The following is a 20,219-nucleotide window of genomic DNA, read 5'->3' on the forward strand; positions in this document are numbered from 1 at the left end:
TTCTTGCTAACTAGAGCAGGGTTTCCCAAACTTTGGTCTCCAGTTGTTTTTTGGACTACAATTCCCATCATCCCTGACCACTGGTCCTGCTAGTAAGGGATTATGGGAGTTGTAGTCCAAAAACAGCTGGAACCCAAGTTTGGGAAACCCTGCTCTAGACTTGCCGTATAAGAGCTACGGTATGGATGCTATTATAAAACCAATAAAAACCTCAAGACACCCATTTCCTTTTCTGCGCGAGGGAGCCCAGCCGCTGATGTTTAAAGCCCGTCACTTTGCAATGGTAAAATGCAATGAAAGGATCCGTTCTGCATCCTCGTCCTTTTAATATATCCGAAATTATAATGCCCAGTTCCGTGGTTGTTGAGTTCTGCGGTCCCAAACCTTACACGGGCATACGCTCAGCGCCTGCCGTCGGGAAATGGGTTTATATGGGAATGGTCCTCCCAAGCGGCAAGCGGCGCTCTTCCTGCCCAGGAGCCTGTCTGTGTTGGCAGGAAGCCGTTGAGGCCGGCATGGCAAGTGAGAAATTTTGAAGAGTTCTTGCCTCTCTGAACTAAGAGGTCCAAGCGACAGCCCCCCGCCGGCCAGGCTTCCCATGCCCTTTGGCTTCTCTGCGTTGAAACATGTAGGTCCGCGAGGGCCTCAGGCGGCTTCTCGCCTCAAGACAGGCGTTGCCACAAATCCCGCCCCTCCGCGGCCCCCCTTCCGTTTTCATTGCCTTGACTCTTCCACTTCCTGCTCCGGGTCACGAGCTTCCGGGGAGCGGGAAGCCTCAAGAAGCAGCAACCGGCGCCGGGCCTGCCTGCCGCGCGCCTCCGAGATGGACAAGTCGGCTCTTTTGAAAGAGTACGCGAGGGGAGGGGGAGAGGGGAGGCGAGAGGTGTTTTCCCTGCCTAGTGCGGCCGGTGCGCTCGCGTGGGCACTTCGCGTGGGCCGGTGCACGTCCGTTGGCCGTTGGATGTGTGGGAGGTAGAGCCGTTAGCTGAACCTCGCGCGCCAAGCTGATAGGCGCTCGGAAGGTTGCCAGGCAGCGGCAGCGGTCTGCCCAGCCCAGCCCTCCTGTTTCCCACAGTGGACATGAGGGCAATATTGGACAGCCTCCCAGAGCTGCCCTTTGATCCTGGAGACGACCTAAATACAGCCGTGTCCCCCTCTGATAGCCTTATTCTCCATGAAGCTGCCTAATCCCCTCTTGAGAGCACTCCAAACTAATGGTCAACCACCACGTCCTGTGGCAGTGAATCCCACAGTTCCACTTTCATCCCTTTGCATATGCTCATTTGGTGGTTTTAAGGTGGGGGCACTTTGGACGAAGGGCTCCCTCAAAGTCGGGTTGCTAGAAACCCCACTAAACCTCCATGGCTTAGGACCCCCCCTGATATCTCTTGGACTACTTTATCCTCCATCAAGGTGCTTGAAATGTTTGAAGCTTTCTCTGGCTGTCCTACTTTCTGAAGAGCTGCAGGTAGATGACTAGGCCATTTCAGTGGTCGCTCCTTGCCTTCCTTAGGCAGGTGTGCCTGGCGGTCTTGTCGGTATCATTTAGGTGTTTGGCCAAATTATTTATTTTACTCAACGTCAATTTGAGTTTTACTATCTGATTGGACTGTTGCTTTTAGTTTGTGTTATTTTTTGTTATGTTATGATGTTAATGTAATATTATGTGTTATGTTATGACCTCATGTGTCTTTTGTAACCCACCCTGGTACCATACATTTAGGTTGAAGGAGCTAAATAACCACATTCTGTCATGACACTTAAGCACACTTTAGCAAGGCAAACTCCCACCACCTATCCTTAACTTCACAGACCAAGTTAAATGGAGCCTCCTGGCCATCTGAGTATCAGACTTGCTACCGTTCTCTGTTGCAAACTTCACAGAGACATTTGGCTGGCCATTGCTGTGGTGCTGGACACCACAAAATTAGTTCAAGGTAGAGAGGTGGGGTCTAAATCTCAAAAAATATTTTCCCATCCAAAAATTAGCCATTCTTTTGTTAGGAGGCAAAGTTTTTTCATGCTACAAATTGCTTTTCTTCCTCCCCACAATTTCCCATGTTTGCAGAGAGAAAAGGAAAAACATATTTTTTGATCAGTGTCACAAAACCATGTTGCATTCTTCACAGAACACATAATTAATTAATTGCTGCAAAGTGCAGTGAAGCCCCCAACCTAAAGATTGCTTTAAAAAAAGACATTGTCCATGAATTTGTCTATCACCATATTTTAGGCATTAAAGGAAAGTAAAAAATCCAGGTTTAGTGGGTGTATTGTATGCCTCTGAATGCAAGATGATTCTGTGGAAAATAACAGTGAAAACCATCATCTTTATGCCCAGCTTGTGAGCCTCCAGAAGCATTTGGTTGGCAGCTATTGGGAAAAGAATGCTAGTAAACTGTATAGGAAAAGTACCCTAGCTGAATACCGAGATTGGTGAATACATTGGTGAATGTTCAAAGATGGCAGAAATTATCTTGTGTGCCAGTAGAGTCTTCTTTTCAGCATCTGGTTCTGTTGAAGATAATTATAATTAGCTGACTGCTAGAATTTTGCTAGAATTTTGCGCGGGTGGCAATGTGGGTTCAACCACAGAGCCTAGGGCTTGCCGATCAGAAGGTCGGCAGTTCGAATCCCCGTGACGGGGTGAGCTCCCGTTGCTCGGTCCCACCTCCTGCCAACCTAGCAGTGTGAAAGCACGTCAAAGTGCAAGTAGATAAATAGGTACAGCGGGAAGGTAAATGGTGTTTCCGTGTGCTGTTCTGGTTCGCCAGAAGCAGCTTAGTCATGCTGGCCACATGACCTGGAAGCTGTACGCCAGCTCCCTCGGCCAATAACGCGAGATGAGCGCCGCAACCCCAGAGTCGGTCACGACTGGACCTAATGGTCAGGGGTCCCTTTACCTTTTAGAATTTTTCTGTTGAGGATATTTCTTTATTAGATGTAGTTTCAGATTTCACACATGCAGATCAGGTATTGTAAAACAATTTTGTTTAATTATTTTTGGAAGTGTCTCTTGTTTCGAATTATAATATGAAATTTTAGGTTCACTTTAAACTTTTATTATTTAGAAATAATTAAAATAAAATAACATTAGATGTTGATAATTTCAGTAGTTTTGTATTCTTTTCAGGGATGATTTTCAAACTTTGTCTACTCCACAAGAAGCAACTCGGCCAGTTCGAAAGCAGAGTTCTAAAAAAAAAGTTTCTAGTATCCTTTTCCTTTGGTTTTACTTAAAAGCATGCTCATATGGTTTGGGAGCTAGACATTATCTCTTTAAATGATAGTGTCCTTTTTATATAAAGAAAGGTTAATTCAGGGCAGTGCAGAGTAACTTTTAATTTATTTTCTGTTACACATAATAATATAATTTAATATGATTTTGGCCATTATTTTGCTGCACAATTTGTTACTTTTTTGTGACAAATATGTAGTAAGACCTGGCGAAAAACACTTTAAGATTTGAAGCTATTAAAATTCACACCCAAAGCAAATATCGGCTTCAGAAAATGAGATACTTCTCAGAACCGCAGCAGGAGTGGAAAAGGTAACATTTACCCACATATGCTTGTTCTGATCCTGTTAATTGTCAGCATATCCTTCACCTGATTCAATTTGCGTTTGTAAAAAAACTGCACTTAAGCAATAGGCTTCCTGGGAAAGATGGAATTTGAAGGAGTAATGACATAGACTGTCTGTTTACCAGAACTTATACTTTAAGATGGCCAGGGACACCTGCAAACTTGAGGCAGAACTTTGAAGCTTATTTTCTTAGCTTGATTCCATTTTCTTAGTCCTTGCTTCTCTGGATGACAGTTCAAGTGGCATGACAACAAGAGGACTGACAGTCCCCAGGACTCCACGACTGGGGCGAATTTCACGCTCCTGTAAGATCTTTTATACCTATTGCCTTATTTGATGTACACTTTAGTACAATACTTTAAATTTACTAGACTTCTGAGTGTTTACATCCACTATTCCTTTCACTTCTAAATAGTTTAGTTAAAATTAATTAAAATAGCATTAAGTACTAAGCATGAAGGATGTAGGTGGCGCTGTGGGATAAACCGCAGAGCCTTGGGCTTGCCAATCAGAAGGTCGGCGGTTCGAATCCCCATGACGGGGTGAGCTCCGGTTGCTCGGTCCCTGCTCCTGCCAACCTAGCCGTTCGAAAGCATGTCAAAGTGCAAGTAGATAAATATGGTACCGCTACAGCGGGAAGGTAAACGGCGTTTCCGTGCGCTGCTCTGGTTTGCCAGAAGTGGCTTAGTCATGCTAGCCACATGACCTGGAAGCTATATGCCGGCTCCCTTGGCCAGTAAAGCGAGATGAGCGCTGCAACCGCAGGGTCCCTTTACCTTTACTAAGCATGATACTGGTTTTCTGTAGGAGGTTGAAGTTTTATTCATTATTTTGTCTCTCTGTTGAGTTGAATAATGTATTAGTTCCAGCAAAGGGCTCCCCCACTCCTTGCCACGTCTTGCTCCTGTTCCTGTTAAAAAAATAATTAAAAACAATTTTTCTCCAGTTACTCCACAGAGTCGGAGTTCCATGAATCAACTGAATATGTCTACCATCATGGGCACAGGAGGAAAATCTCCTTATCTTGTGCATACTCCTGGGCACCTTGGAAATGTGTCTATGGTAAGAACATGCAAAGTACAAATGAGCAGCATTTAGTGTGTAGGCAACTGAGTCTTTCACCCATCAAAGGGTACTTTTGCAACATTTGACATCCAAATTCTATTATTCGAATTCTACAGTTCTATGAAATCCTATGCATGTTTATTCAGAAGTAAGTCCCACTGTATTCAGTGAGGTGTTCTCCCAAGTAGTGTACATAAAGTTTCAGGTTAATATTTTTCTTTTTTGTCCTTTCTAAAGTGAGGTACCTGTGAAGATGTAGCTAGAGTTCCAGAATCAAAAATAATATAGTATGCTTAGGAGAGAAATGTCTACTCTCCTAACAAATGTGTGCTTGTTAAGGGTTCCAGCCATTCCTGGGAACGGAATTTTCATCCCACAACTTCCATTTTTATTTCCCAATGGATACACTATATTCTGTGACTATTGAACATGCTCACTCCTCATTGGACTGGCCACTTTAGGTTGTTTTTTTTAAGTTGTACTTTATCAAATCTTGGGACTCGGTCTAAACATGCTGTTACCTCCCTTTTGTTTCTCAGTGCCCCTGTTTGAGCTCTGACCATCAGCATTCACTCATCTGAGTTTGCTATTAGAAGGAGTGATGAGAGGAGCAGCTAAGATTGGTTATTTTAAGTTCTTAGATTTACTTCAATGTATCCAGAAACTAGAAAGACAGAAAATGTTCCCTGTTGTATCATTGTGACATCACTGGTTTGTTGCTCTAGCTACTGTTACTGAGGCTACTGCTCCCTATTATGTGATTATGATATCAGAGGCTTGTTGCACTGGCTACTGCTCTTGGGCTAGTCTATCACTGTCTCCCCTGCTGTCATATTGAATGCTGCAAAATCTAGTCAGTCTTTTAAGGTAAGAAGTTTTCAGCCCCCAGGTAGATGGAAGATGGGGATAATGATCTACTGCTACTGAAGCTGGGTTCTCACCATCTTTCTTGATAATTTGCTGTCATTTTGTATGTCATAAAAACTTGCCTTGACAGCACACCTTTTAAGGATAATATGTAGTATTTAGATGGGTAGAAGACTGAATGGCTAGAAGGAACTTTTCTCCCTCATCTCACATTATTAGGAAATCTAGGAACGCATAGGAGAGTCATGTACCAGTAGGGTGCAGTTTTGTAAAACTCTCTTGTTGGAGCAAGACATGAGATTACAGGTGGCTCTTTTCTTTTAAGGAAAAAATAACCATCACCACCTACATTCAATCATCCCATCCCTATTTCAACCAGAATACATTTTCATAAATATTGTAATATCTACAATGGCGATTATTGTCTTTTGCTGTTGACTTGAGTCTGCAATCGAAACTCTTGGTGCTGGCTGGAAGGGCTTAACAGAACTGTCCTGGAGCATATCCACTGGCAAAGAACTTGGCTGGTAGTAATTTCACCCAGTCGCACACTTGGCAGGTGGAACAAGGAGCTCTTCAGTGGCAGAGTGATGCATCACTGCAGGCAAAGGCTGGTAGAGGCTGATGGGGCTGAGCTGAGGGTTGCTTCTGCCCTGTCAGCACACATACCGGTAGTTCAATGCAGAGGGGATTGGACTCCACCATAAGTAAAGATGGCTGACATTGAAATCTGAAATTGAAGGGAAATCCATATTAATCAACTTCAACCCCCTGTGTTGCAATAGGCCATCAATTTTGCTAGAACTACTTATGAAGAAAATGTATATAAGCAATCACAATGTCAGACCATTGACACACAATGCAGTGATATTAATAAGGTTTTTATTCGTTGTATCATATTGTGTTTTAGTTAGATGACAATGATTGGACAACTGCACTCTCCCCTGCACATTCAATCATGTTCACAAATTTAGAGTACAGTGCTACAGAAGATATCACTAAGACTGCTGTTCTGTTGAAGGAGGATGATCCTGGGGAAGCTGGTGAGAGCTCACTTTTTGCCTTTGCTATCTGTTAGGGCATCAATGTCTGTTGTTACATGCATAAGTATCCTGCTGTAGGATAAGTAGCTGGTCTAGTTTTTCTTCATCCCATCCAAGGGATGGTTCAGCTGGTGCAACATGAGACTCTTAATCTCAGGGTCATGGGTTCAAGCCTCATAATTGGACATAAGATTTCTGCATTGCAGGGTGTTGAACTAGATAATCCTAGGGGTCCCTTCCAACTCTACAATTCCATGATTCTAAGTAGATCATAATCTTGGAAGAACAGTACCATGGCCGGGGACAGCCATAATAACTATTACGCTAACTGTGTCATATATAAAATAGGTACATCTTAGGAAGTTGGTTAAACCACATTGTACATTTCCACAGGCCTGATGTTGTTTTTGTACAGTTGTTCTGGGTTTGTTTTTGGTGCATGATTTCAGAATTGTAGTGCTGAGAATTTATTTAGCTACATTTCTCTTCCTGTGTCTAAATGTTTGACTTTCCCCCCTTTAAGTCAGAGATGGAGAACCTGTGACTCTCCAGGTGTTGCTATACTCCCAGCTCCCATCAGCCTCAACCAGCATGGTCAATGTTCAAGGATGATGGGAGCTAAGGTTCCCCACCACTGCTTTAAGGAATGCTTAGATTATGTCAGTTTCACCCCATCAATACTTCCATTTTATTGTTCTAAAGAACATCTGCAAAGGAGAATGTGTTATAAAATGTGCTTATTGTACAGCTATTTTAAAAATCTTGTTTTATATATTTTAATACCGGTATATGTACAAAACATAGGCACTACAAGTGTTAAAATATAATAAAGGTGAACTTTTATAGTAGGCTATTCTAATTAACACGTTTCTTCTTCTAGCAACGAGGAGTATGTACTCTGATTTTTTACATTCCCTTTTAAAACACACTTCCACTACCATTTTTGAACTTGTAGATGAGTACGAAGATACTTGCAATAACCAGGTAAATTGTTATGTCCCTTTATGCATTCATTACTTGCTTAACCAAAATCATTTTCCCTCAGTGAATAAGCATAGAGTAGTACAGGCAATGTCACTGCTGTATACATGAAAAGAGGGTTACTGTTGAGAGTGCCTGTAGTTTGTACAGACAGTTCTCAAAAATAGCTTCTGTACAGACTCATTTTGTATACAGCTACAAATTTATCAGTTTCATGTAATTGTTGGGAATTTGTAGCTGAAGATGAAGATTTGAACATCTTTAGCAATAAGCACATTGTATTAGTCCCTAACTACAACATTTGTTTAACTGCCTTTGATTGCATTAATCCCGTTACCAGTGCATCTTCCATTCTTCCTCTCTACTTGTATTCTTCTTACTGTCAGCAGGAAATTACTTTGTTTTTACTTATGCTGTATAAAGCAGGGTCACCTACCCCATACCTGATAGTGTGGGGCAGGTATGGACATGCCTACAATGGAACAACTGGGAGCCTCAAGTGAGCCCCTGGTTGTTCCTTTGCAAGCAGGGCTTCCTGTCAGTGCCAATCAGCTGACAGAGAGTGCTGGGGGCACACATTCAAAGGAGGTGGCAATCACCTTTGAACTTTTTATAGATGTAAGTCACCCATTGATTGGATCCAGTTCCGAACCTCTGTTGTAAAGCACTACACAAATTCCACTATACGAAGAATAAAATATTGTGTGAGAGAAGAAAAGATTATATAACCCAACTGTTGGTTTGTTTTTTAAATACCAGGTAAACATTCTTCAAAAAATAGTGTACCGAGCTACACCTGGGCAGCAGAAATTTTCAAAAACTGCCAGTGTGTTGTGGCTTCTCAAGCAAGAGATGGTAACTTGGAGACTATTATCCTCAATTTACAGGTAATTCTCCTGAAAGCCTGCTTGTGTTTCCCCCCTCAATGCTTAAATTTTCTTTGCAGTACAATCACATCTACCGGTAATGTACATTTAATTTGTGTGATTTCAGCCATATGTGGTTGAAGGCTGACTGGCTGAAATTGCAGAAGTTAAATCCAAGCAAGACAGAGCTTAAAATCTCTTTTTGTGCCAAGTCTGCTGTCAGCCTTACTTGAGGGGAAAAGACCTGCCCAGCATGCCAGGTTTGAGATAACCTCACAATATCTCACAGGGCCATCTGAGTTTCCACAAGATTTTGCACAAGTATCCTTAGACTTCCACAGCTGGTGTGCTGATCGAGGGGTTCTAGCTGGTGGAACTGAAAAAAAGTCAGCCACCTGAGCCTCCAGTGATTAGGTTAGTTAAAGTGTGATTGGCAGACATTAGCAAACCAATATAGGATGTGGCAGTTGAATGAATGACACAATGTCACTTACTTTGGAAAATGTCCAAATACAGTGGGTGATATAGTCATACTGGGATTAGAGTGATTGAAATCAATGGATTTAAAGTCCATTGTTAGTGCAGTTAGATTTATTTTAGTGCAGTTAGATTTTATATCTAACTAACCTTGGATGACTAACCTTGATTATAAAATAAATCCTCAGTAGAACTTTGAGCACATACAAGTTGTAAGGTACAAGGAGGTAGATCAGGATGGGGATATGGTAGGTGCACACAGGCCTTGCAATTTCCTTATCACTGTATCTGTTCCAGTGGGGTCAAGGGGATATAGGGCCCTCAGATCCTCCTGGGCATTGAGTATGAATTGTGCCCTATGTGTACGTGTGGATTTCAACAAGATATATGTAACTAAGAAATAACATGCAATTGTAATCCTCAATATTGTTTTTTCTCTCTTTGCTTTAAATCCAGGGATAGGATACAGTCTGCTCTAGAAGAAGAAACCATGTTTGACCTTGCAGTAAGTTTTGTCACAGTCTTTTTCTACTAAGGACAACTTACCCACATTGTTAAAAATACATAATAGAGATAAAAACTACAGAACTAATAAAGCATATTGTATTATTAGTTTCATAAAGCATAGTTGATGTGGATCAGCTTTAACAATATTTGTTGGGGGGGGATCCTATTAAGCACCCGCATTGTTTAGCGATCAGTTAAGCATATACAGGTGAAACTCGGAAAATTAGAATATCGTTGAAAAGTGAATTTATTTCAGTAATACAACTTATTATTTATTCTTTTTCTTTTAATTTTTACAAATGCTTTCTTTTGGAAATTCCACAGTAATAAAACAAATAGTTACAATAAAACAAAATAAACATTGCTATTACATTTCATTAATACATTCCATTTATAATTGACCTGCCTAACGACAAATACAGTGCTGCCTTGACTTACGAATTTAATCCATTCCGAAGGCACCTTCGTAGGTCAAAAAATTCGTAAGTCGAAAAGCGCCATTGGAAACATGATTTCCCATAGGAATGCATTGGAAATGGAAAAATTTGTAAGTCAAAGCAACTTCATCTAAAAATTCGAAAGTCAAAAAAACCCTATCTAAAACCGCTGCAGTTTCCGTTCGGATGTCAAGAAATTCGTAAGCATGCGGCCATTTGCCCCATTTGTAAGTCGAAAAATTTGGTTGTCGAGTCGTTCGTAAGTCGGGGTACCACTGTAATTACAATTACAACAAATAAAGGCTTGACATATCTTGCTTTGCATGTCATGCATCAATCTCATATATTGGCTTCACCTTTTAAGTTGCATTACTGAAATAAATGCACTTTTTGTCGATATTCTAATTTTCCGAGTGTCACCTGTATAATTGTCAGATATGGTTAAAGTGTTCAAAGAGTTTCAAATAGAAAAAAATTTTTGATCATGAATCATGCTTCAGTCATTTGAACATAGGTTTTGTTCTTCCCTAGGCTATAAATGCTAGTGAAAAGACAGTTATAAACAGTCTGTTCCAGAGAGATTCATTGGTTCGACAAAGCCAGGTATGACACAAAGGATGTGGAACGTGCTTTCTTACAAGCACTCCATTCCCTTGGAAGTAATCTGTTGGGGGGGGGGCACATGCCAGTGGTGGTTAGGGCATCAGAAAAGGGTCTGCCCACTTTTTTCTCTCCCCTTGTTCAGCAAGTCATCAAGGGAGAACACATTGCTCTTGCAAGAGGTCGGAATTGATTGTCTTGAGATTATATATATATATATATATATATATGAATGATACATTTACAGTGCTACCTTGGTTCTCAAACATAATCTGTTCCGGATATCCATTCAACCTCCAAAACATTCGAAAACCCAAGGCGCTGCTTCCAATTGGCGCAGACACCCCAGAAACAATAGCCAACAGCAACATTGGCCGTTCGGCTTCTGAAAAACATTTGAAAACCGGAACACTTAATTCTGGGTTTTTGGCGTTCGGGAGCCAAAATGTTTGAGTACCAATGTGTTCGAGAACCAAGATTCCACTGTACTTAGGAACAGTGGGTTTTTTGTTTTTTAAAATAAATAAATAAATACCTTTATTAAATCTAAAACAAATTTAAAACAAAACATCCATATATTACTTAGGAACAGTGTTAAGTCTCCTTAACACCAATGGGATACTTCCCATATGTGTTGCAAGAAAACTTTTTATTGCTCTGAGTAAGGCTTAAAAGATTGGGAAAGATTGAGGGCACTAGGAGAAGGGGACGACAGAGGACAAGATGGTTGGACAGTGTTCTCGAAGCTACGAACATGAGTTTGACCAAACTGCGGGAGGCAGTGCAAGACAGGAGTGCCTGGCGTGCTATGGTCCATGGGGTCACGAAGAGTCGGACACAACTAAACGACTAAACAACAACAAGGCTTAAAAGGGCAGCATTTGATAGAGGTTGCAATCCTATGACTACGTCTTTGGGAGTAAATGCCATAGAATTTAGAGGACCCTGTAAAGAAGTGGAAATTGGGGAAAAGTCTTGTTTTACATTATTGTTAAGTTTAGTTTAATTTTCAGTTGGTGGTAGACTGGCTAGAGAGCATTGCCAAGGATGATGTTGGAGACTTCTCTGATAATATTGAATTTTATGCAAAGTCTGTATATTGGTAAGTTATTGACCAACTACTGATCACTCTTGATATGTGCATGCTGGTGGTTCTTTTTACCATATTCTACATAAACATCTCAAGCAATTGATTCAAGAATATATATTTTTTACAATTATTGCATGACACAATCCCTGTTCTTTAAATATTAGAGACATGGAAATACTGCATTTTTGTACTATATCAGTGTTGTGGTGATTCCTAAAAAGCATGGTGAATAAACTTTTTATCTAAAATTGTTATTTATATTGGGCTTTAATTTATTTTAAATATGGTAGGTATTAGCAAATCTATTAAACTCATAAAGGTTTATAAAAAATTATGCTGTCCATTATTGCTGTATATTATTCTTACACCACAGAATTGCTGAAGACAGATCTGCTGAAACACTGCATCAACTTTCACCAGCTGTAATTTAAAAAGCTCAGTTAATTGTTTTTTTAAAAAATCAGGATTAATTAATTAAATATAATTTGTTAAAGAACCTTAATGCATTATATTGTTGACAATAGAATATTGTACTTTAGTATGTATTGCTGATGAAGTAATGGTATGCCTTGCGTTTTCAGGGAGAATACTCTGCACATCTTGAAGCAGCGACAATTAAACACTTTCTCTGGGAGCTCAAGACCACTAGTGACTGAATTAGTAAGTGCAGTTTACTAATTCAGACCTTAAATCAGGGATGGGGAATCTTTTTAGATCCTTGATTGTTATCAGGATCTGCCTTGTTGGCCATATTTGCTTTGCAAGTTCCTCCTGCCCCAGTCCCTGATCTCAGACTTAAAAGGGGAGCAGGATGAGGTTCCAAGTCTCCCCACACCTCCCTTTTAAGCTTCCAAGATGAAGGAGAAGCAGGGAGTCTTGTAAAAGACATTGAGACAGCCTTTGGCTGTCTTCAGGCCTTTCCATAAACCTATTTGAAGTAGCTTGCAAGTGAGAGCTGCTTCAAATTGTGGTTTTGCACAGGAATCTCCATTCCACTGATGAGCATGGATTAAATCCTGCTCCCTTGGCTGTGTAAGAGAGGATCTTGCAGGTTAAATCCTGTCCCCCTGCCCATCAGTTGAGGTCACCAGTAATGACAGATGTGGGTTTGGGTTGGGTTTGGAGGAAATGGTCTTGTGGGCCAAATTAGGCCCCCTGGTGGGCCAGGATTGGCCCACATGCCAGAGGTTCCTCTCCCCTACCTTAATTGAACAATTAAGAGTTTTCTCTGTTTGATTAATATTCATCAGTATTCAGGGTAGATATTTTTTAACTGGAGATATATTGCCCTACTTTAGCAAACTATGGTCCACCCTGTGTCTCCTTCTTGTATGAGATTTTACTGTGCAACTATTTTATGCAGAGTTAGGCAATTAATTAATAAAACCAAAACAAGGGTAGATATACTCTGGGCTGATAACCCAGAAATGTAGCAAGTCAAGGTAGCCTATAATGTTTTAATACAAATCTATGCATCTGGTGAAATGTAGTAGCTCACGAAAGCTTACGCCATAGTAAATGTAGCGGTCTTTGTTGGCAGAGACTAACACTGTTGTCTCCCTGGAAATAGGAAACAGAACAGCCTCCAACAGTAACCTACTGTCCTTTTCAATGACTTAGCTTAAAAGCAATATGCAGGGAGAAATGTGCTTTTGCAATTCAAAAGAATCAGTACAGTTTTTCTATTTAGGACCCAGATGCTCCAATAAGACAGAAAATGCCACTTGATGATTTGGATCGGGAAGATGATGCACGGTTGCTTAAGTTCCTTTTCACTCTCATTAGAGCTGGAATGACAGATGAGGTAAAAGAAATGTATTTCCATTTACTTAAAGGTGTGGGGAAAGGTGTGTGTAACTCATTGGATCACACATAGGCCTACAGTTATAAATGCTTGCACGCACCTCTGCAGAATGGGCACATTTGTACATACAGGTAAAACTCAGAAAATTAGAATATCGTCGAAAAGTGCATTTATTTCAGAAATGCAACTTCTTATTTTTATTTTACAAACGCTTTCTTTTGGAAATTACACAGTAATAAAACAAATAGTTACAATAATACAAAAATAAAAATCACTATTACATTTCATTAATTACATTCCATTTATAATTGACCCGCCTAACGACAAGTAATTACAATTACAACAAATAAAGGCTTGACATACCTTGCTTTGCATGTTATGCATCTATATCATATATTGGTTTCACCTTTTAAGTTGCATTACTGAAATAAATGCACTTTTTTCACAATATTCTAATTTTCCGAGTTTCACCTGTAGATCTTTGGTCCATAAAATGCGATTAAGTGCCATAAACTATATTACTGAGAAAATAAGTAAGGATTATGTTATTAAGTTTGAGAGTAGAATCACAAACAAAAGTAGCAAAAAAGACTTACGGTAATTATCTATCTTCAAATGCTTGTTTGCTTGAATGCTGAAATTGACTATAAAGTTCCACACACACACACACACAATATCACAATCTCTTTTATAAGAAAAACCATAGAACTTGAGTTCCCCACATCACCCTTCATACATGAAGGAAGGAGATTGAAAGTTTCTAGTTTTAACTTTGAATTGATCCTAGTTTCCTATTACTGGTTTAGGAATTTAGGAAACTGGTTTATTCTAAGTGTAGGTTAGCAAAACAAGATCTGAAGCCATGGTTTGATTCTGGTTTGTTTGAACTATCCTTCTAAGCCCTAAAGAGCACTTCAGGGCTCCTGATCTAGGGTGGCAGAAACCCTGAACAGGAGCACTCATTCAGGGGACTGGAGATGCACTACGGCATTATTATTAGTTCTATCATTGTCATCATTGTCACAATAATCAAGTCCTTGCACATTATGTGATTTTAACATGAGTGGAATACACCATATTTTTCCATGTATAAGACGATGCTTTTTGCTAAAAAGGGGGGGCACAAATTGAGTGTCGTCTTATACACGGATAGTGAATGCAGAGTGCGATTAATGGAAGCAGCAAGCAGGAGATTGGCAGCAGCGATTGGGCAGGAGATTGGTGGCTGCGGCAAGGCCTGCTGGCAATTGGCTGCGGCAATTGAGCAGGCAATTGGCGGCTGTGGCGAGGTGTGCAATTGGCAGTAGCTGTGGCAAGCGATTGGCAGTGGCGGGCAGGCGGGTGAGCGATTGGCGGAACTGACCTTTCCAACCCCCCAAAAAACTAAACAACTTAATTTTGGGTTTTAAAAAAGGGGTTGTCTTATACATGGGGGCGTATTATACACAGACAAATACGGTAAATGTGTTTCTCTCAAAACTGGCCCACTTCCTTTGCTTTATAGGCCCAACGATTGTGCAAAAGATGTGGACAGGCTTGGAGAGCTGCAACACTTGAAGGGTGGAAGCTGTACCATGATCCTAATGTGAATGGAGGTACTTAAATGAAACACACAAAAACTTGAAAAAAGATGCATGGTCCTGTGTGCACATTTGTTCATTTTACCTATCTTTTCAAAGATTTATTCTGGAACCATCTGAGGGTGCACACCATCAAATTTAGTGAAAATTTGATGAAGTGGTTAGTGTCCATATAGCAACAATATGATAGGATAAGCTTATAAAGCCTTAGCTATAATGCCTGCCTAGGTATTTTCTTTTGAATAAGGGTAGATCTTGATATCCAGGAACAGGCTATGCTCAGACTTCTTGTTTTTGATCTTCTAAATCAGGGGTCAGCAACCTTTTTCAGCCATGGGCTGGTCCACCATCCCTCAGACCATGTGGTGGGCCGGACTATTTTTTTTGGGGGGGGGGGACACACGAATTCCTATGCCCCACAAATAACCCAGAGATGCATTTTAAATAAAAGCACACATTCTACTCATGTAAAAGCATGCTGATTCCCGGACCATCCACGGGCTGGATTGAGAAGGTGATTGGGCCACATCCATCCCCCGGGCCTTAGGTTGCCTACCCCCGTTCTAAATCATTGTTTGGAGGAGCTATAATGAGCCCTGTAATGAGTCCTGTGTTCTCTTGTTCCCTTGCACTCTTGACTAAACAGATAACCTCCTGGTTTGAGCCAAACCATTGTTTGCAGTGATATCCACATTGTAGTTTGAGTGAGGTCCTTGAAACAGGATTGCAAAACAGGAATTATAGTCCTTGTTTGAAGGACTAATTCAACCCTATCTGCCAGTTCCAATGTAAGATCAAACTATAGCTTGATCGACCCAATAGGTTATCTATTAAATTGAGGGTGTGATAGGAGGAGGAATCACGCAAGTACCCAAATGTGTGATGGGACAACAATGAGTGGTCAGATCGAGAAGACTGGGAGGAGGTGTCAGAAGCTGAAGAGGTTGGCTTTACACAGCACAGTCTCCAATTGCTTGGGAAAAATTCTGCAGAAGCAGGGACTTTCTGTCTTTGCAACTGATCTATGGGAAGAAGACCTACCAGGGATGAGCTGCTGTGCTCATTAGTCTTGATACAAGTCTGTGCAGATTGTGTTCTTGCTAAGAAACGAGTTAACTCCAACTTGAACTGCTGGCTTGCTCTTGTCACCATTTGAAAGGCTTGAGGACCCTGCAGTAAACTATCTAATAGAGCCCATGCACATGATTCATTACCAGCGTTGCTTCTCTATCAGCATTCTCATTTAGATGTACCCTTTGTTCTTACTTGTATGTAGCTGTAGTAGGATAGTGAAACTGCTTTGCTCATCAGATAAGGTAGCCTTCAGCATCTTGACTGCTCTTTGAGGAAAGTTTCAGAGAAACTGCAAGTGGATCTTTTGCTGGACAGTACAGTTCTCCTAAGTTGCTGAATTAACTACATATAAAATTACTCTCTACACATAGGAACAGAGCTGGAACCTGTAGAAGGGAATCCATACAGATGCATCTGGAAACTAAGCTGCTGGAGACTGGCAGAAAAGGCAAGAAGCATGTAGTTGTAATAGATTCTGTTTAAAGGGGGGGAGAGAATCTGTTATTGACTTTCAGTAGATATTGGATTGTATCCAACAGTGTCTCTCAGCTGAACAGAAAGGTAAGCAATTTTCAGCTATTCCCTCTGCAGTCGCCCACATCTCCCTAAAACTGTTCCAGATGTTACCGCAACCCTCTGGAGCAGATCTGGGCAGTTTTGTGGCAACTGAAGGGTGAATAACTGAAAATTGCTTCCTATTCTATTTAATTGGTGGAAGTCTTACCGGTACTGTTGCTGGATATAATCTATTGCCACTAAATTTCTAACCCTATCATTAGCATGGCTTAAACAGACCTGAAGGTAAATAGTATTTTATGCAATAGCTAATCAATTGATATTAATAGAAATTGTTAATTTATTAACAAATTGGGAACGAGACAGGGAGTGGTAGCCAATGCTAGTCCTACTCAGAGTAGATCCATTGAAGTTAATGGTTTCTGTATTAGGTGCTGAATTAAGCTGATGTATTTGATTAACTAACTAATACTATATTACTAACTATTCCCTGAACCTTTCAGAAGATACTGAGTATCATGATTGAGTGAATTAGTGTTTAGTACATTTCTTAAATAGCTATAAACATAAAATATAATGATCACAAATAAGTATTTTTGAACAATTTTAGGAGCAGTTTGACAAATATGAGAGAGCAATCTATGCAGCACTCAGTGGAAACCTCAAACAGGTATGATATATATATATACTGTATAGATATACTAGCTGACCCGGCCACGCATTACTGTGGGTTGTTGTTTTTTTAGAGTATTGAAATCATTTTTATTTTTAAAGTTAATGGTTTAATACCTTTGTTTTTTTAATTGTAGGGTGTATTCTGTTTGTCTGGATGTTTCAACTTTGTCCTTGTATTTATGGTTTGTTTTTTTCCCTCTTTTTTGTCTTCTTATGATTGTGTATTTTTGTTTGTTTGTTTGTTTGTTTTTGTATTTTATTTGTATTTTCCATTTTTTGAAGTGTGATTTCCTCCACCCTGTTCTGATCCATGTTTCCCATCCCATTCTCCCACCACCACCGCCCCACCCTCGACTTATCCCTGTGATTCCCCCTCTCCAACATGCCCTTTTTACATATATATGGATTAATGGATTTTATTATGTGGTTTTTTTAGAGGTTTATTTTTTAAAGTGGTATTTTGTTTAGTTTTGTAGGGTGTTTTTTGTTTGTGGGTCAGAAGTGGGAAGGGATTGAGATATGGGTGTGGTGTTATAAACTGGTGGTTGTCTATCCACGTTTTAGTGGGGTTCAGTGGGCTTTTTTTAGAGAGGGGAAATGACCTTTTTCATCACCCGTTTGGGGGTGGTGGTGCAGGGTTAAAATATCACTGCAAAACCTCCATTCTTCATACCAGCTTATCCCTGTGATTTTCACCGTCTTCTCCCCACTCTCGGCTTATCCCTTCTCCCACATGCCCTTTTTACATTTATTGTTTTGGGGGGGTGTTTATTGTTGAGGATTTGTTTGGTTTTTTGGGTGGTTGGGGTTGGTTTGACGGTGTTTGTGGCTCCCCACCCTTGGCTTATCCCTATGATTCCCCCTCTCCCACATGCCCTTTTTACATTTATATATATATATATAGATGGGGATTAATGGATTTTTATTATGTGGGGGTTTTTTAGAGGTTAATTTCCCCCACCCAGAAAAGCCCCTACCTCCACTTGGCCTAGTCTGGAAAGTGGCCTAGTCTGCAAAGCCAAGGCGAGATACTGTGGAGAGGGCAGGTTTCATCCCTGTGTCTCCCCCCACCCTGTTCTGACCCATTACCTATCACTGCCCCCTATCCCCCCCGGCAGGCCCCTACCTCCACTTGGTCTAGTCTGGAAAGTGGTCTAGTCTTCTGCGGCCTTTTCAGTCTGCTGGGCAATGTTGGGCCTTGTTGCTGCAAAAAGGCCTGTTTTCAGTTGGTTGCTGTGGAATTTTGTGATGTCATCTGGTGGTGCGGCTTTGGAGGTAGCAGCATGCAATCTGCCTTTCTATTGGATGCTGCTGGAGTCTTCAGAGCTTCTGCTTGTGATGTCTAATTTGTGCGCCACTTTTTTGTGTTTAATCATTATTTTAGGTGTGAAAGGTGTGCTTTGGGGGGGGGGAATTTATGCTAGATCCCTCCCTGGTGAGCAAGGTACATTGTGCCCAAATTTGTTGCAATGCGGTTCAGCGGTTACGATGAAAGGCTGGGACATCTGCACACGTAATGCCTACATTTATATATTTATATATATAGATATATATAACATCTTGTTGAGACAGCTTAGTACAGGCATCCCCAAACTGCGGCCCTCCAGATGTTTTGGCCTACAACTCCCATGATCCCTAGCTAACAGGACCAGTGGTTGGGGAAGATGGGAATTGTAGTCCAAAACATCTGGAGGGTCGAAGTTTGGGGATGCCTGGCTTAGTAGAATAGACGGAGAATTGCCAACACACATGCTGTTGTGACTGGGAAACTCTAAAAAGTATAGTGTACTTTTGGGTCTTTCAGGGCTTCACAAATAGGATAGATTTCTTCCTTTTACACCAGAAGATGGTGCTCAGAATTTACTACAGCTAAGTTTGTGCTTGCTTGCAGTAGCAGGCAAATAAGCTAGGCTAGCCTTTATTTGTGCTCAAAAACTGTTAGCATTTTAATGACATTTTGAATACAGTTCTCTTGGATTTCCTATTCTTAGCATTATTAATGATTTCATATAGAGATAAATAACATAAATTGAGACTAGCACACGTGCATTGCGATACGACAAGCTTCTTGGCATGCAGCTTGTTCCTGTCATGATAAGCAGTGGCTTACATTGAAATCTGAATGCGGCCAGGATAGCTCACATCTTTTGTTAATATGCTTATTCCAGAACTATTATTTGGCTCTCTCTCTCTATTTTCCTTTGCAAACCTAAAGCTTCTTCCAGTTTGTGACACCTGGGAAGATACAGTTTGGGCACATTTCAGGATCATGGTGGACACACTTGTTGAACAAGAAATCCGTTCATCGGTGATGACAACAGAGGAGACAGAAGACCTCCCCAGAGAGTATTTAGAAACAAAGTAAGTTATTATTTGTTACTTAATTAGCCATTATGTAATATTGGATTAATTGTTGTTAACTGCAGTTTCACTTAGGTGTTTGAATGTATTTTTTTTCCTTTATATTTTGAAGCTGGACTTTAGAAAAGGTGTTTGAAGAACTTCAAGCAACAGATAAAAAGGTAATTTTGAATCTTAATCAGAAGAGAAAACTTCTTTTTCTTTTATTGCACACTTTTACAAGTAACTTCCTCTGTCTTCAGTGGGGCTTGCTTCCTAGTAAATAGATATAGGAGTGCAGCCTTAATCCCAATTAGTTAATATAATCCTATAACATAAACCTAGTTAGTTAGTTAATAGTATAATTCAAGCCCAAAAGACTGCAGGCATTTCTGTACTATGAAAGTTACCTAGGTCTCAGGAAAATGTTTCCCTAGTAATCTGCCTTTTTTGGCTACTGCTTGCGGATTACTTATGCATATTGGATGTTGTGTTCTGGGTCATTGCGCTTGCCAGCAGTCGTGCGTAAGCCCACCCCACGCCGAAACCAGTGCGCACATCTGCGGTCACTTGTCAATCAGATGTGCACAAAATGGTCGTCTCCTGTATATCCATTCTGGTTGAAAAGAAGAACTTTAATGTTCATATTTTCTAAAAATAGGATGAAGGTTTTTTCAGCAACTTGCCAATAGATCATCTTCTTCTCCCTGCT

General features: G+C 40.6%; 1 protein-coding gene across 1 annotated transcript in view; it reads left to right on the forward strand.

Moving 5' to 3' along the window:
* Positions 1-732: 732 nt before the first annotated feature.
* The window catches only part of NUP107 (nucleoporin 107), a 28,458-nt gene continuing 8,971 nt past the window's right edge, over positions 733-20,219 (forward strand). Inside the window, exons 1-17 of the mRNA XM_035126536.2 lie at positions 733-849; positions 3,134-3,213; positions 3,798-3,890; positions 4,532-4,647; positions 6,428-6,560; positions 7,441-7,544; positions 8,301-8,428; positions 9,341-9,389; positions 10,360-10,431; positions 11,442-11,530; positions 12,100-12,178; positions 13,209-13,322; positions 14,827-14,917; positions 16,348-16,424; positions 17,103-17,162; positions 19,383-19,528; positions 19,641-19,689. Of these exons, the coding sequence (XP_034982427.1) occupies positions 824-849; positions 3,134-3,213; positions 3,798-3,890; positions 4,532-4,647; positions 6,428-6,560; positions 7,441-7,544; positions 8,301-8,428; positions 9,341-9,389; positions 10,360-10,431; positions 11,442-11,530; positions 12,100-12,178; positions 13,209-13,322; positions 14,827-14,917; positions 16,348-16,424; positions 17,103-17,162; positions 19,383-19,528; positions 19,641-19,689 (1,506 nt within the window). The 5' untranslated portion in view covers positions 733-823. The remainder of the gene's footprint in view (positions 850-3,133; positions 3,214-3,797; positions 3,891-4,531; positions 4,648-6,427; positions 6,561-7,440; positions 7,545-8,300; positions 8,429-9,340; positions 9,390-10,359; positions 10,432-11,441; positions 11,531-12,099; positions 12,179-13,208; positions 13,323-14,826; positions 14,918-16,347; positions 16,425-17,102; positions 17,163-19,382; positions 19,529-19,640; positions 19,690-20,219) is intronic.

This window comes from Zootoca vivipara, chromosome 10, assembly GCF_963506605.1.
Source record: "Zootoca vivipara chromosome 10, rZooViv1.1, whole genome shotgun sequence".
Taxonomy (NCBI): domain Eukaryota; kingdom Metazoa; phylum Chordata; class Lepidosauria; order Squamata; family Lacertidae; genus Zootoca; species Zootoca vivipara.